This window comes from Echeneis naucrates, chromosome 10 (genome assembly GCF_900963305.1).
Source record: "Echeneis naucrates chromosome 10, fEcheNa1.1, whole genome shotgun sequence".
Taxonomy (NCBI): domain Eukaryota; kingdom Metazoa; phylum Chordata; class Actinopteri; order Carangiformes; family Echeneidae; genus Echeneis; species Echeneis naucrates.
This window is the reverse complement of record NC_042520.1, coordinates 11,919,049-11,936,782: the sequence shown is the minus strand read 5'-3', so window position 1 is coordinate 11,936,782 and position 17,734 is coordinate 11,919,049. Positions and strand designations below refer to the sequence as shown.

General features: G+C 42.2%; 1 protein-coding gene across 3 annotated transcripts; it reads right to left on the bottom strand.

The window, feature by feature from the left end:
• LOC115049558 (serine/threonine-protein phosphatase 2A 55 kDa regulatory subunit B gamma isoform) lies at window positions 1-17,344 on the bottom strand. Of its 3 annotated transcripts, none has more exons than XM_029511858.1 (9): window positions 17,269-17,344; window positions 8,189-8,286; window positions 7,740-7,905; window positions 6,718-6,830; window positions 5,892-6,069; window positions 4,971-5,135; window positions 3,600-3,769; window positions 1,606-1,697; window positions 1-370 (listed from the first exon to the last, which is right to left on the bottom strand). In XM_029511858.1, exons 1-9 carry the CDS (start codon window positions 17,342-17,344, stop codon window positions 76-78), a joined length of 1,353 nt encoding a protein of 450 aa, XP_029367718.1. In that variant the 3' UTR covers window positions 1-75. The 3 variants fall into 3 exon arrangements, with proteins under 3 accessions (XP_029367718.1, XP_029367717.1, XP_029367719.1); XM_029511857.1 differs by lacking the exon at window positions 17,269-17,344 and adding an exon at window positions 13,937-14,018; XM_029511859.1 differs by lacking the exon at window positions 17,269-17,344 and adding an exon at window positions 13,937-14,018 and having other exon boundaries at window positions 7,740-7,881.
• Between the last annotated feature and the right edge of the window lie 390 nt (window positions 17,345-17,734).

Genomic DNA, 17,734 nt, shown 5'->3' with positions numbered 1-17,734 from the left:
TCTAAATGTGTACATTCTGGCATAGTTGTGTGTTCAGGCGTAAACTCATTCGTGTACGCCGCTGACATCTGTTCACTAATGCATCTCAGAGTTGAGTTTGTCCTGGAAGATGTACAAGTTGTTGGTGGCAGCGATGGCGATGATGTTCTCGGTGGGGTGCCAGGCCGTGTGGAGGATCTTCTTGGTGAAGTCCAGGCTGTCCACGCTGATGTCGTCCTTCCGGCGCTTTCCTCCAGCAGCGCAGACCCTCCGCGGCTTCAGGACAGCTCGGGGTTTGCTGCTCTCTCTCGAGGCCTCCAGGGTCACGTCGCGCTTGGTGTTCCGGTCGAACATACGGAAGAAGTTGTTGTATGCTCCCGTCATGATCACACTAGACATGAGAGAAGGAGCCATTTACAACACAACACACACATCCAAACTAAGCATTTTGTCCAGCATGAGCTAACTTCGTAAGAGTGTATAGTAAAGTAGCACCTCAAACAAATAAAACATTTAAATGCTGTTTGCAACAGCATTGCAATGCAAACAATACTGTTTGCATAGTTAAATAAAACACTCAAACTTTTCAATTATAAACAATGTGTGAACTCTTAACTATAAAAAAAAGGTGTTTCAGGATAATTAAGACAGTAACTCTGGACCTGAGATGGCCTTCAGCTTTTCCTGCTGGGCCCCCCATTTGGGTGACGAGGAAGCTTTCGCAGTCCACCCCCCGATACACAGACAAATATTTTGTTGTCAACACATTGAAATTAATACAAACTGCAACTTTTTGAAAACAAATACATGTAATCTGAAAAAAAAAAAATAAAAATTACAGGTTGCAATAAACTACAACCTCTTTTTGATTAATTAATTTAACAAATTAATGAATGATTTTTTTTAACTACTTAACAGCATTCAGTATTGCTGTGGGTGTGTGTGTGTGTTTTTGCATCTGCAAATTCACTTCATTGAGTTTCAGAAACACGTCACTGAGAAATGCAGGCTTCATGAGGAACTTGTTAGAGTTAAACAGAGTTAAAGAGTTAAAGTTCACGGCCCTCCTCCTCCAAAAAATGGATTAAGGGTTAGGGTCGTGTTTTGACGTAGCTGACTGTGGCAATGACGTCAGTCATGCCATCGTTCAGCTCAGGACTCAGCGCCTCACGGTGTATCTCTCCCCCACTTTGAGGCCCGCTGTAATAGAGCCATACATCCTGATACTGTCCAGAATCAAACCACCGCCGGTTTCAGTTTGGACAAGAAAAAAAAAAAAAAAAAAAAAAAAAATCAATGAAAAAAAATTCAAATACTCTCTGGAAAAAAGTAGTTTCCTCAAGAACTGTTCACAGTGAGGGAAGTGAGTTATCCAAGCTACCAGGGCAGACTGACAGGATGAGCACCTGTTGCTGAATTTCTGTCATTGTACTGCATTTGGGTAATAAAATCGCATCTCATGAAACTTAAAACTGAAACTATTACCATGGCAGGATACCAACATGTGTGTGTGGATTTATTCAAAACCTTTAAAACACGCAGATAAACGCCAGCAGTCTCTCTTTCGACACCTCAAACATGTACACAATAGATACACACACGAAGACATCTGGACACTGCAGGTACCTGTCCGAGCCGTTCCAGGCGCACTCAAACTTGTCAAAGATGCAGTCGTTTTCATAAAGGGAACACAACTTGCTGCGGAGGTAATCATGAACCTGGAGGAATAAAACACACACATGGACACACAGATGAGATATTATTACACCCGACAAACACCAACAGACTGCGGCTTCACTCCCAGGTATCGAATCCCAGTGGGAACTGTGAATAGAAGCGTGAGCAGAAGAAGAAGACGCTCACACTTGAATACAAACCCCAGCAGACACAACACATCCTACGTGAGCAAGTTGTAACACAAACCTCCCTGATGGCAACGCTAATAAGACACAATGGCAGCCCTCAGCAATAAGAGGGTGAGGAGTATATTTTAATCAAAACTGCTTTTCCATATCAGTAAATCCATTAAAATCCAGCTCTCTATTATCAAACCCACCAAGGGCATGAAAATAGAGACACACGTGAATACGTGCACACACACACACACACACACACACACGTATTCACTGATTAATAACTCTTGTCCCTCATGCTTTCATTCAACCTGTCTATGTCAGCACTGTGCTCGCTTGGTGGTGCAAAGATTTGAAAATATACACCTTCCTCCAGCCGCTGTGTTCTGCATTAAGCCCCCGTCCGCATTTTCTGCATAAAGTCAGCAGTCAACAGTCGCCGTGCAATCAATATACGGTCAAGCTGAGGTCGGCTCACGGTTGTACATCCAACCTGGTGACATTTTTGTTTTCCCCTCTGGCTCTTTGAAATGATACCGTGACAGCTGGAGTTGAATATACAATTTTTTTTTGTTGTTTTTTTTTTTTCCAGCCTGCATGATCTCTGATTTACGTAGAGCACGCTGTCTCCTCCTCCGTGGATTTGTGTGCATGTTTTTCATATTCCAGGGAGAAAGGGAGTAAACTCACTCAGAATAAGAGGAGTTAAGCTCTGAAATCATTTTCATCCCCCATGTTTTTCTCAGTTTACTCCATTCACCCACATGTGCTCTTATCTCGTCCATGCCTCCCTCTCTCATCCGCAAATTTTCAGACTTCTCCCTTAATCGTCTCTCCTCCTCTAATCACGCCATCCTCACACCATGTCCTAAACTCTCACCCTTCTTCACCCTCCCTCCCTCCATCTTCCTTCCTCTCCATGCTGCATTGCAGATCTAGGTGTGGGGCTCTGTGCAAGGTATCCCTCCTTCCCACTTCACTTTATGAGTGGAGATTCAGCAGCCTATAAATAGCTCCAGTGCGTCTTAGCCTCCCACTCCTGGCTTCCTCATAGGGCCTCACATGTCAAGCAGACACACACACACACACACACACAGGCAAAGACACATGCTCACCCACGCGCTCAAGGCAGGAATATTAAACACACCCTGAAAAAGGGAGTTGATAAATACTTCTCCTGCACATAAATGCATAAACAGAGGCAGGAGTAACTGATTGAAAACACTTAACAAGTGACTGGAGACACATTTAGAGTGGAGAATGCAACCTTAAAAAAAAAAAGGCCGTTATTGTTTTATGTCTATTTCTCCATCATGCATTGTTTATGTTTATGTGTGTTTGCCTGCCACACACACATAAGCACCTAAAGATCACAGCCTAAAGTTAAGAAGTCACCATGCTTCTCTGGTGATTCTGCACTGATGAGAAACAGTGCATTGTCTGGCACGTAATCAATCTAATTATCCTTAAAAGGTTTCGGGAGAATCTAATCATCATTAAGTACTGTGAATCTGGGAGGCAGCCTTTTTCCTGTGATTCATTTCTGTCCCTAGTTATGCACATTTTCTAGGATGACAGTGCCCTCTTTCAGGGACAGTTTGTCACCTCGCAGTTTGGACACAACTGCGATTTCTCTCACCGCATTTGTGTCAAAGAGTGAGTTTCTGTTGATACACAGTATTTACACATTGAATCTCAAATTCAAATAATCCCTGTTCTGTCTTTCTGTCTCTGGAGATGTATTTTTCATATTTTCCAGTAGCACACCTGGTATGTCTCCAAGGGCTTGCTCTCCATGTTGAGGTCCCAGACTTTGGCAGTCAGGTAGTCTCTGGTGAGCAGGTAGCGACCACTGTGGCTGAACTTGACATCTGACACAGAGGAGATTATCTCAGAGAAGAAGGAGCGAGCGCTCGGGTCCTCGGGCTCCTCAAACACTGGCAAAAGGTGGGAGACCAGAGGACAGGAGTGAGAGTGCTGTTAGTCCTTATGTCAGGCAGAAACACGATTGAGTATGTGCGTCACATAATGTCGTTAACTGTCTTTATTTTGAGTGCAGACCAGATGTACTTGTAAATGTTTGTGTGAATGTTTCTGTATTTGAGCATTTGCACAATTTAAATATCAGGAAAAAGAAAGAGAGACTGTAAATGCATACATTTTTCTTCACAATGGTGCGTCCATGAGAACAACTTGCAGTGTACTGGTGAGTCATACTGATCACAGCTGTAAGACCAGCCATTTCACTATCGAAGTAAACAGGAGCAGAAAATATGACAAAGAACAGAAAGGTGGGAAATAATACATCTGAAGTATAATAAAAAAAAATGGAAAGTAGCTTTATAGAGGAACTAGTGAATATTGCTGTGTGGAAAAAAAGACATCTTGTGATCTACTACATGTGTAAGTCAAACTGTGCGTCACATCTGCACGTATGATTGTAGATGACTCATTTCCAAGTGACTTAACAAACCATACCTCAAAATGAAATTATAAATTGAACAACAAACGCAATACAATTTAAAAGGTCAAGAATGTCCCGAGTATTGACAAAACTGCATTTTCTTATTCTATGATGTCAAGAAAATCTGGGAGTGTGGTGAGGTTGTAGCTCAGCAGTGACACGCTGCTTGCTAACAATAGTTTTAGCAATCCTAACTTTCATTGCCATGCTAACATCTGCTAACAACTACTAAATGCAAAGCAAAAGGGAACGCTGCTGTTACAAAACCTTTGTCATGCAGCGGTATAAAGTGTATGTTGCAAACTAAAAACTACAAATGTGAACCTCTTAGTGAGACCACGGTGAGCCCTCCTCTGAGGACTATGACTGTTTGTGCAAATATCGTTATGTTTTGATCGGGATCAAAACTGACTCTATCAAGTTTTTAAACAGAAATCGTGGACTGAAAATGTTTAAATCATGGCTGTTTGGAAACCTGGCCAATCACCTTAAAACTTTGGGTATACTTTAAGAAATGTTGATTAAAGTTTACATTTCCTCTTGTTTGTAGTTGATAGATTAAAAACGTCCATTATCAGATCACGTGAGAGCATAGAGGGGGGAAAAGGCCCTCGTGGGAAAAAGTTATATTCAGAAATGCTAAGATTCTTTTCCAGCTTAGCAGATTTACTTACATTTGGAGTGTTTGTCGCACAGCGCTGCTTCTCTCATGTCACAGAGACGCAGGGTGCCTTTGCTGCTGCTATAGACAAACAAGTTACAGTGGTGTGGGTGAAACTCAGCCGCTGTGATCACCTCTGTCAGATCCTCCATGTTGGCTGGCTTGATGTCTACAATATCTGGGAGAAAGCATCACTCAGGAAAAGAGCAAAGAGGTCCTGTTTTTTATTTTTGCATCAATAGCACCTGCTCAAGTCAGCCATACTGTATATAAACCCTTTATATTCATATTTATTCATCTTCTTATGAAATTCTCCCACCGAATTGAGTCACTGTGAAACTAACGGCACTGTGTTTTCATAGGAAACCCACACAGGCCGCAATCTGCATAAAAGACAAAAACCTAAATGCACAGCAGAGCCTACCAACAAGATGTAAATCATTTATAGCTGAAATAAAGCAAACTGAACTGAAAAAATGTCTTGAGAGGGTTGTTGGGAGAAGAGAAATTCCATATTCAAATAAAATGCAATATTAAAATCTTGTCTGGAATGGGGATGTGACTGTACTATGTCCCATTGAGCTGGATTAGAACTCAGAAAGGGGCTGAAATATTTATGCAGCCTTTGAATTATTCATTAAGCTACACTTTCACTCCTTGAGAATAATATTCCCCTCCCCCAACGGTGTGTGTCCTTGTGTGTTTTACAAAGTGTGATTTGCAATGTAGGAATTTGTTATGCGTGTGGTTGCGTGCGTGGGCAGGGATGGATTATTCAGCATGTATAAACATCAACTGTTAATGTATGCATTAATTATCTGCGTCCTTGTGCTTTAATAAATCTCATCCTTCTTTTATAGGTGTTTGTGCATCTATAGCTGCTCTTCATCTCTTCTCCTTAACAGATACACACGCTATAAACCATTAAGGATACTGAAGCTGCGGTCAGTGATGTCGAGATGCCACAGGTTGATCCTCAGGTCATCAGCTGACATGTAGGTCTCATAGTCGGAGTTGACGGAAATGGAGTTGACATGATAGGTGTGAGCATTCGCAAACACTCGTCGCGGGCTCACCTCCACCATCAGATCCATCGGCTTTAACACCGGTACCTGGAGAGAAAGAACGAGGGGGGCAGCAATTTAACACCCTTCTTAACTGATTTGGAGAAGAAACATGGGCAAGCGGCTGAGAATAGATCACACTGAAATAATTTTATTGTATCGTCAATTAATATTTAATGCTTTACTTCCTTTGGCATCAATAATACATTATTACTGGATTCCAAACTTGCTAACTTGGTTGTAAAATCAAGAAACAATCCAGCAAATGTATTAAAGACTATTTGAGATCAATCTGCTTAAAAATACATATTCTACAAATTAGTAATCAATTTACTATTTTAACACAGCGTTCAGTCACAGTAATATGCCCTTATTTGGAAACCACAACCGCGTGCATTTACACACATGGACACACTCTGACAACTTATCACTAAGAATTCACCAGAAATAGAAACAGTGCTGCTCTGTATCATTTCCTGCCAGTGCAGATGTTGCGCTGCTGTTCTCTACAGCTGGCAATAGGGGGTTCCTCCTCCTCACACATACACACACGTGCCTGTGTGCCAGTGACCCATTTTCTGTACCCTCTGACCCAGTTATGTTGCCGATATGAATTTTTTAGTGTGACATTCAAATAGATAGATAAAGAGACAGATAAACAGACGGCGAGATGAACGATGAGATAAGTATGCATACCTGCAGGGAGGTGACGGTGGAGATGTCCTTGATACGGCCCTCCTCATCCTTCAGGTTGTAACCCTCCGGCCGTTTGTCTCTTTCACTCACCTTCCACAACTTAATGGTCTTATCTGGGAAACAGACAGGGCCATTAAATTAGTAAATAAATAATTTGGAAATAACAAATGAATTAAATGTGCTCTGAGGTTAGGAAGTTATTTTAAGTTAATGATTCAAATATCAGCATAGAGTAAATATACAATTTCATCCCAAACTAGTGAAGCTAAAAGCCTACAGCCTTACAACTAGAGAAGATTTTGCTTAAAAATAAAGTCAACTCAGCCCAGTTCAACGTTTCCCTCTGGCATGGCCTGTGGGATTGTGTCTCATCTTTCGCTCCAGCTTGTGTTTTTTGCCTCCCTGCAAATTCTAATAGGCGCCTTTTACATCAGAACAACTATCAATCCAGAATCAGCCCATTTTATTTCCCAACCCATGACCAGATGCTTGCTTCATATGGTGTCTTGTGTTAGGTTGTTAGTTATTCTGTTTCCATTTAAGAGAAAAAATTAAAAATGGGATTATTTGTTCTTCCCAGTAGAACTTTCGTCACGGTTTCTGAGTCAAATATTAAACAAATTACTGAATAGATGAGGTAATCCACCACACTCCAAACTGTGAGCCCTGTAACGCATCTTGGACAAATGAGCAAAAAGTTTTATCAAAGCACGGGAGACAGAAAATTTATCCGTATTATACTGGAAACACGCATCACAGGGAGCAACAACTGCTGAGGCAGGTCTTCCAATTTTTCATACCAGCAATCATAAATAATATAGTACCTAAATAAATCAATAACAGGGCTCTTAGGGAAAATGTATAGATCGAACAATATAGTCATAAACACAGGATTTAAAGTGATAAATGGACTTCCGTACCACAGAAGACAAACTCAAACCTTAATGCACAAAATATCCTTTCTGACCTTAGAAAACCTTTCAAAACATGATAATTCAAATAATTGATAATGGACGTCGTACCATTGGTGGAGAGGAGGAAGTGTGCTGCGTTCTGCTGAGGCAGCCATCGGATCTTATTGATCTTCTCCTCGATCTCCAGACTCTTAAGGTAGTCGAACTCGGGCTCATGGCTCTGAAAGGTGCTGTAGACGTTGTACTCTCCCTGGGAGAATGGCTCAGTCTTGCTCTGTGGAAAGGAAAAGGGGAAAACGGAAGAAAAGATATGAGACATTTTCATTGTGCAATCCCAGCGCAATGTAACGCCCCGCGGCTAATTCCATAACCTTAACCTTGAGCTGGCTTGGATATAGCAGGACACATACTCTGCACATCTTACTGACATAGCAGGAGCATCAGCTGTTTGTCTTAATCTGTGGTGTAGCTGGAGGGGAACAGTGTAGCTTTGTGTAGTTTGTGCATTAAAAATCGTGTGTTTCGGTGCAAGTGTGTGTGTGTGTGTGTGTGTCTACCTCTGGTTCCCTCTGAAAGATGACCACTCGGCCCCCCTTGTCCCCTGTGGCCAGGAGCTCCCCTGTGTGGTTGAACTCAACAGTAGAGATGATATCAGCTGGTAGAGAGACACGTGGAGACAAAGATGGAGGAACAGAGAGAGAAATGTGGGACGAGAGGAGCCATTAGCTAACTGACAACACATCATCATTCGTCAACATAATCTGTTTATCTGACTCCAGATTATTAAACCAAGGGAAGAGTCATTGCATTGACATGTAAATGGATTAGATTTAGGCAAATTAATATGCAGACTAAATCAATAATTGTTCACTGCCACAAGGATTCAGCAAAGGTTTAATTGTTGTAAGTTACATCATTTGTTTGAAAGTGGAATTCATATCACACAGCAAATATCTTCAACATAAAACGACAGAAAATCAGAGACTGATTCATACTCCCACAGACAGACACACGCACACACAGCTGCTCACATTAAGCACAGGTGTTGTCTGTGTGTTACTATGACACATACCCCATGACGCAGAGGAACGCGAGAATAACCTCACGAGCACATTTAAATTGTTCGTGTGTTTATGCGATAGCTGCGGTGTCTGAAAATGTAAACACACCTCGGAGAATTTGAAATTGCGATTAAACGTCCTTTCAACTTTATTTTCCGGTACAGCCATTTGCAACAATAAAACCCATCGCTAGCTCCCTGTCCTAACATACCAGCACAGTCTCAGTGTCAACGCTGTAATATGAGTAAGCACATTACTAACCACTTCTACTGGCTCTGTGCGTTCAGTGATCCTCCCTGCATGGCACGATACACGGAATGGTATTCAGCTGTATGTAAGCATGACATCTGAGGCTTGATTCTGGTTTAATCTCCTCCCTCCCCTGTCTGCTGATCCTCTTTCCACTTCTTCTTTGTGCTGCATATTGAAGTTTATACAGGGACAGAGCCGGTTGATCTGTGAAAAACATTCTAACCAGTGGTGTGGAAATAGATGTGGCAGGAGAGGGTGTATCCCAGGCCATCTAATTTCATCTGGTTGAAAACCAGCTATTATTATTAATTAGTCTGGTGCCAACTACATATTCACTGTGTACACACTAGTTTTCCAATCATGACCATATTTTATTGAAGCTCATCTTTTGACCTCATTTCCACAGCCAGGTTTCCTAACTCTAATTTGTTTACTGACGAAGTGAAGTGATTGTCTGCTGTATTAGTCACTATTAATCCAGGGTTTAACCGATCTGCAGTTTTTACACTGTTAGATTGAGGTCGTGATAATGATGGAGAGTTGTGAGTAATGCTGATCACCACGAAGATTAGACGATCGGACTGTCTTCCAATTGATAAGCACACGCAGAATCTTCAGCTTTTTTTTTTTTTTTTTTAATCAAATTTGAGCCAAAATTGTTTTGTCTTCTCGTGACAAGTTATGATCAATGACTATCATAAAAGATGGGTCAGTTTCCAGTTCTTTGGGTGCTTGTGTGTACAGTAAGCCAGATGTTGAATTTCCCTGCATGCATGTTCACTATTTATAAAATTATTTTAGAGGAATAGTGCTTGAGGTTTTCGTATGGCTGTTTTTCCAATCTCCTATTTCCTGTCTTCAAGTTAAACTAAGATGCTGGCTCTGGATTGAGCTTTAGCTTACAGACATGAGGCTTTTGTCTAACTACGAAGATTCTTTCCATCCCCAGTGAAATGTGATTGGGTCTCTGGCTCCTCACACTATGGCTTAACAACCATACTCAGTTAGCACTACATCCAGTTCCTCTTTATGGTAGAGACTGTAGAGACTACAGTCTGTTGCAATATTTTCAAACATGCCTTTTATCTGGTGCGTCTTTAGACACAGTGCTATGAAACAGTGACTCTATAATGAATCTGAAAACCGCCAATAAATAAGAAATAATACTATGTTTCTATGTAACTTGTGCCACTGGCTTGTTAGCTTGTTAACTCCCCATAAATTATGATGAAGGAGATCAAAGTGTGACAAATTTAGAGCATAAAAGAGCATCTGGTTGAACATAAAAAGACGGCATAGATCCATAAAACCTATAAACCCATATCACGAAAGCTTCCACAATTTTCTTATGACAAAGAACCTAAACATCCCACAGGCAAAGGAACACACACACCTCAGGGAAATTTTACTGTACTAGCAAATTATGAAATAACATGAAGATAAGTCATTTCAGATTCTGCATCCTACCAAGCTACCAAGGAAAAGCTTTGACAGGAAAGAGCGTGGACCTCAGTCACTGTTCACTGCAATAAAAACGGAGTATGAAAGGTGTATTTGTTGAGAGCTGAAGTGATTCAAAGCTGTAGCATTGCCTAATTCATGGTGGCCTTGAGAGAGAGATTTTATGATAAGGGGAGGCAGGGACTGCTCATCAATCTCTATGCCAACACAACCTTATTCACCATGTCCCTTCAACACTTTGTGTATTACTGCCTGCCTGCTTCTCTCTCTCTCTCTGTCATCTTTCCATTAGTTATCACACTGTTTCTTGATCCCTCAGTCACTGCAGTTTCTATTTTTTCTTCTTTTCACTGTTCTGGGCTTTCTTTTACTGCAGCCATTCTTCTACCACATATTCTATTGTCGCTGCTTCTTTTGTCATGCCTTGTTCTCAAGTTTCTCTCTTGTTCCCCATTTCACCTTCTAATTTCTTCTTGGTTGTCTCTCCATATTCAGCTCTCTGACTGCCATCCCTCCCCCACAGCACGCTGCTGCCTGGCTGTAAGTTAGTGTGTATGTAGTGACGATGATGCTGGTGGTGCAAGAATGGGAAGCATGGAGAGGGAGGTGGAGGGAAGAGGCGCTGGGGCGAAGGCGGTGGAGGGGTCCTTCAGTGAGCAGGGGTTGCCATAGTAACAGGCTGATCCAACCAGTAGCAGTACTTGTAACGGTTAGCCGTATATGGCAGTCTGGCAAAAGAGGAAGTGGCATTCATCAATCCAGTCCTCGCAGGAAGAAGGAGTGCAGTAAAATGATTGTGGTGCTGCACTTGTCGAAAAACAAACAGTGGTCGATCAACTCCAGGAGATGCGACATGGTGCTCAAAATTCAGGACATGCTGATAAGAATGCATGAACACGCACACACAAACCCCTACACATGCAGTCAAAATCTCAAATGCATGTATGCACACCAGTGGGTTTTGAATCTGTCTAATATATTGATGCACCGCAAAAAAGACGGCATACAGTGTGAGTGTGTGTGTGCACACTTTACAGACAATTGTGTCTCTACTCAAGTCGCACAATACATACAACCAGTGCAAGCGAAAGCATCACGTTGAGTGCTGTGGCTCTCTTCCAAGTGGCACCGCTGGCCAGTGTACTGATGTAATATATGTCTGTGTGTGTGTGTGTGTGTGTGTGTGAGATGTAAGTCAGAGTCTTGTAGTGGGAATGTGTATGTGATACAGTATAGCAAAGTAGCTGTGTCTGTCTCCCACAGTCCATTAGCATTAGCAGGCCTGTCTGAGTCATTGCCACAGTGCAGGAGCTGGGGGAACACACTGTGACTGCAAATGCATGTGCCTACACATACAGGACACATCAACCCAAAACAACAACAACAACACATAGAAATTAATACAATGACGCAGAGAAGCATCAAAAAACACGCTCAAGTGATAAACACCAAAATTCACAAAGAATCAAATTCACAGCGAGATGTTTACAAGAACACTGAGTCCTCGGTGATGAAAGTAGATTATCAGGAGGGATGAAATGATTAGTTGATCACCAGAAAAATAAACCATGCATAATTTGGTGATTTATTAGGAAAAGTGCCAAAATGTTGGTCGTTCCATCCTTTCTCTGTCTTTACTGCATCATCAAGTATGACCTTGAGCTCTAAAAAAAATGAGACCTTGGTGATTTTTAGAAACTATAGCTGACAGGCAGGTTTGTGCTTATTGATCAGCTGGCCAACAGAGAATTTATTATTTTAACATTGATACCTGATAAACATACTTGGCATTTCTATTTTTCTTTGTGCTCATAGTTAAAAGCTATACTGAATATTTGGGTGGACTCTGAGGCTGATGATACCTGTTACCAGCATTTTTTTTTTCTAATGGTGATGAAAATATTAGTTTAATTATGAGGAGGAGAGGAGAGGTTAACAGGCTAGATGATGATAGTGGCATAAAGAAGGGAAGGAGAGTTTTTTTTTTTTTTTTCATGCTTCGATAGGGACAGGCGGGGAAGCAGACGTCCAACAGTCCCAATTATAGATATCTTCAGTCTGGGTAAACATGGACCATTAAAGATGAGCCAAAAACACACACGCCATAAAAGCAAAGACATGCAACCACTCAGCAGGAGATCTGTGTGTAGATGTGTGTTAGTGAGTGCGTGTATGTGTGTCTCTGTGCATGCGTGTGTGCAGCTCAAGCACCCTGCATTTCCTGTGTTCGTGAGTACAAGTGTGTGGACTCAATTGACCTGTAGAGAAATAACCAGGGTGGAGAGAGAGAGGAGAAGAGGGGAGAGAGTCAAGGGAGATATTAAATTGATCCCTGTCCTGCCGTTTTGGAATTATCTGGAAAAAACTGGTGTGTGTGTTTGTGTTAGTGGTCCACGTTTGTAAAGAGAAGTGATTGAAGCCCAGCACAGCAGGGAATCAGCCATTTCTCCAAACACGCTTTGTCACAAAAGGGACGAGCTGGTGTGAGTCTAATGGTTTTAGACACAAACAATTAGAAAGACAAACCATGCTGGCCTCAGATGTGTGAAATACGCCTGTAGTCTTTCTTTACGTAACTGCAAAATCATCCTCTAAGTTAATACTCCAACGTGCGATTCATTTTTGATAAAATCTAATTGTTCTTTCAATAGATTTGTGAAACTGCAACATAAAAAAGATTAGCTTAGTTGGTGTACACCCACTCTAAACTCTGATTAGCTGCCTCATAAATACTGACATGTAAGCCTATGTTCAAAAAACTGTTGCCCTTTTTATTTTGTCCTCCTTATCTCTCTGTCCTCACGCATTCAGGGTCAAAACAAAGGCTCAATTAGTCATCCAAAAAAAGACATCTGCAATGCTTTTGATGATTAGTTGTGAAGTACATTTTTTCAGGCAAAATTTACAAAATTCAGAGGGTCCACAATCTCAGGTACAATTATTTTTACTTTGATAGGCCTATTATTACATTTATATAGACCGTGGGATTAAAGAATAAATTGAGGGAACAATGGAAGCTCACACTGATGGGCGCCTTCACAGTATAGTTTTTGGAAAGTGTTTGTGTGCATGCCCATGTGTATGGGCGTGGAACGTCTATGTTTGTCTTTTCCCATATAAAAAAAAAAAAAAGTACATGTACCAGAGATAACCACTTTGAAGAGGACGGGATGTCATCTGGTCAAATTATTTAAAGAGATCAATCAAACACACAAACACGCACACGCACACACGCTGAAGGAGGCAGACTGCGACAAAAATAAAGTGGCATGTACAAAAATAGACACAAAAAGGATGAGGCAGACGAAGACAAAATGATTACAACATTCACCTGATTCAAACTACTGTCTTTCATACACTTTTTCACATAATCACATGCACCTTAAAGCCAAGTGCACATGTATGCACAGTCTCATACAACCAGCCCCACTAAGGGACACACGTGCACTTTCATATCTCACACTAGGGTCATATGGCGCAACTGTGCGACATAGATATGACCTTTGGGATAGAAGAGGATAGAGCACACACCTTCAGTGTAAGAGGCAAACGGCTCAGGCTCCAGAGAAAGGGAAGTGATGTCGGAGCACAGGACCTGGATGGGGCTCAACATCCTGGGGGAGGACTCCAGGGTGGAGAGGGGTGGACAGGATGGGCGGAGCTCTTCAGGCTATAGCCAGGAGCAGCCCTGCAAGAGGAGCAAGGATGGAGGGAAGGGAAGGGGAGGGAGGAGAGCGAAAGGGAGGATAAGGAAGGAAGGAGGACCGGGCACAGTGGGGTAGGAGGTAGGCAGGAGGTAGGGTTAAGGGTAGGGACTGAGTTACCACATCACCACAAACGGCCCTGAGTACTCACCAAAAAAAATCTGCTGGTGGTGTATTCAAGATCACGATCATACCATGATCATACTTTGTCTAGCATGTGACATGAAATGAAGCAACTAATGTGTCTTTGAAGGCCTTTATTTCGAAAACCCACTTGGCAGTCGCTTCAAACTAACCTCACAGGTAAGACAAAGCCAGATGCTCGATCGCTTTCTAACATTTCCCAAATATAAAATGTATTACTTTCAATATGAAATTGTATTGATGTGAAACATACTGAAAATTGCCCGTTATAAGTTACCAAAGATAAGTTAAATTTAAAGTGACATTAAATGGAAAGAAATCAGCATCACTGTCTGATATCCAGTGAAAATTCCATTTTAATTTAAATTAACTGAATTTTATTTTTATTATTCTATTTACCTATTTGTTGCATCATTTTAGAGTGACCACTATCACTGCAGTATTGCATTCATATACATGTTGAAGTCAGGGATTTAGGTCAGTGCAATTTTACTCTTCAGTAGAGTGAGAAATTTATAAAACCTTTTCAAAGCCAAATGGATTCTGTCAAAAACATCACTCTAAGCCTAGGGTGTTTCTTTTAGGCCCATGAAATGAGACATTTTGTGGTTTTCCTGAAACAGCTTTCACAGATATACAACATTCTAAATATTTCCCACACAAAACAATAATAGGGTTGATTTGTGCGATTTTACATGTAATTTCTCATAAATAACAAAAACCTAAAGGAGGAACCACTTTGAAACTGTTGTAATTTACTCATTCATCCTGGAACCCAATGCTACTCCAGCTGCAGGTGAGGTTGGAGCGAAGGGAGATACTGAGAAAGTCAAATCGAGCGAGAGGAGGGGAGTAATAGATGGAGGGAAGACGGGAGGGGGGGGGGTGAGGTAAAGGGAGGTTAAGCATGCCCTCCCTGCAGGAGTTAAAGGGCAGGGGGGATCCCCATGGGTAAATCTAGAGACACACACATATACTCACACCTAACACACTTGCAGACACACACCCATACATATAGGCACACAAATCTGAGCCAACCAAAAGACAGTATGCACTCAGACACAGAGGCATGAATATGAATGCAACATGGCAAAAAAAAATAAATAAATAAAGAAAGATGGAAACACACAAGAGATAACAAAACAAACCCAAAGATAAAATTTCATGCACCACCCCTGTCTCCACCACCCTCTGTATTCCTCTTGATCACACACATACATAGGCACATTGTGTACAGCACTGTTGGATAATAGTTTGGCAGATTTGCCACTTCAGCACCAGGCAATGCTGTGAGAGTTGCATTAGAGAACTGAAGGGGGGAAGAGAGGGAGGGGTGAAGGCAGTGGGGGATGGAAATGGGGAGGAGGACGGGGGATGGTGTGAGTATGAAGGAAAGGTGGAGGGGGTTGGAGTGGATAGTGAACAAGAAAGGTAATGAATAATTTTATTTATCTGTGACCAAAAAAAATGCCCTTTGTTCTTGATTAGCAGATATTTTAAAGCACAGTTTGCTATTATTCTCCTCCAACTATTCTCTTTTCAGGGCCATTCATGTGTTGCACAGCTATTTCAGGCCAACAGTGTTCAGTGGCGTGTCCATGGGGTGTGAGCTAAATAGTAATTCACCCAGAATAATGTCTGTGTCTGCCTGAGATGTGTGGAATAATTAATACTGCCATTATTGGTGGGTGGAGACAACCTGCCAGTCATATTGGCAAAGCATGAAAAGCAGCATGTTTATCGCCACGGACTGTTGCAAAGGTAATAATGGATGATTGGGGATGGATGTTAAGTCAGATTTTCTACCACTAATTCATCGAAATTCTTCCCTGAAATGGACAAAGACACAACACATTCACATACAGAAACTTTCACGCAGACGAACACCAAAACACAGATAAATAGTCTTCAAACCCTCTTAGCAATTTGTTATGTTCAAAGCTACCACAAGCATTTACTCAATCAACACGCAGCACTGCAGGCCTCCTCTGACTCGAGCATGTGCTCCTGTGCGAGTGAGTGAAATTATATTGGATCAGGAAGCATAATACCTTCTCTGCAGCGATACGAGGATCACAAATGAGCTTGCAACACATTTGTGACCCTGAAATAATAATCCGCTGTTCTGGTCTAAGAGGCGCGTTGAACAATGAGCTGGGTGTAAGAAAAAGATTGGGGGCTGACAGACAGGGAGGCAGGCAGGCAGGAGAACTAGAGTGCAGGTGAGATCAGCGGTGTAGTTGAGATTAGTACGAGCATGGGTTCCAGGGTTATCACTTGACTGTTTTATGAAACAAACACAAGGAACTCAAAGCTACAGCCTAGCTTGTCTGTTGCAGGAGGACTAATATGCTGCATATTTCATTTGACGCTGGCATCTTTTCCAGTCAAGAGGAAAGAGCAACAGGGAGTGTGTGTGTCTGTGTGAGACTAACACAATGTGAGAAATGACATGCAGTGCAATTAGGCTGAAAGAATGTGACAGAAATTACTGGATTGGTTTTCAAAAGATAGCTGCTGTTAAAGAAAAAAAACTGTTCCCCCAGTCTGTCTCTAACACACATACACAAAGACAGAGTCACAGACACACACCTAGACACAGGTCAGATCAATTCTTCCCTGCAGTGTAACAAAGTTGTTGTGCTCCACAAGGTATTAAAGTGAATTTAAAAGCACAAAAAGAAATGAATGGTGAAGTGTATATAAAATTGGATGGGGGAGAGAGGGAAGGCGAAACTTGTCAAAGATGTTTAAATTTAGCAAGAAGTGTTTAGCGCCCTACTTCATGTTGCTCTGTCTGAACACTGATCAACACAGAGCTTATTGAAGATTAGGAAGCCGTCCAGAGCTTGTTTTGTCTGACAGAAAAACAAACACAAAATTTGCCTCACACGCTCAACACAGAAACACACTGTCCAGAAGTCTGAAACAGAAATGCATACTCACACGGGGACACACATTAACAAACACTCTAACATATGAACGCAGAAACACTTTCCTCTGACATTTTCTTACCTTCAGTCACATAGTTGTGGTCGGGGAGGAAGCCGCGGTGGTTGAGTGTTGGGGTGGCGTCAGTGTCTTCGCCCATCAGCGGGGCTGGGGGGAGTGCCCGTCTCGGTGGGGCAGCGTGGTGGTGGCAGATCGGTGGTGGGGGTTGTGAGGATGTTGGCCAGCACAGCGCCCATACTGCTGCCCGCCGACGCCTCCTCAGCACAGGGGCGCAGAGCCAGGCATCCTATCCTTAAATGAGGATGAGGGGCAGGTCGGGAGGGTGTGGGCCAGTCCAGGAGGAAGGATGAGTCCACACAACTTGCAGCCAGATGCAACCCTGCAGGCAGGAGGCAGGAGGCAGGAGGATCATTTGAGAACAGTTTAGAAACTTCCAGGGGTGAGCTTGATTTGTGCTTGATGAGAACACGCCTCAGTCGTGAAGCAAGAAAAATCAAGAGCACCCTGTGTCCAGCTGTGGCCAGACCAA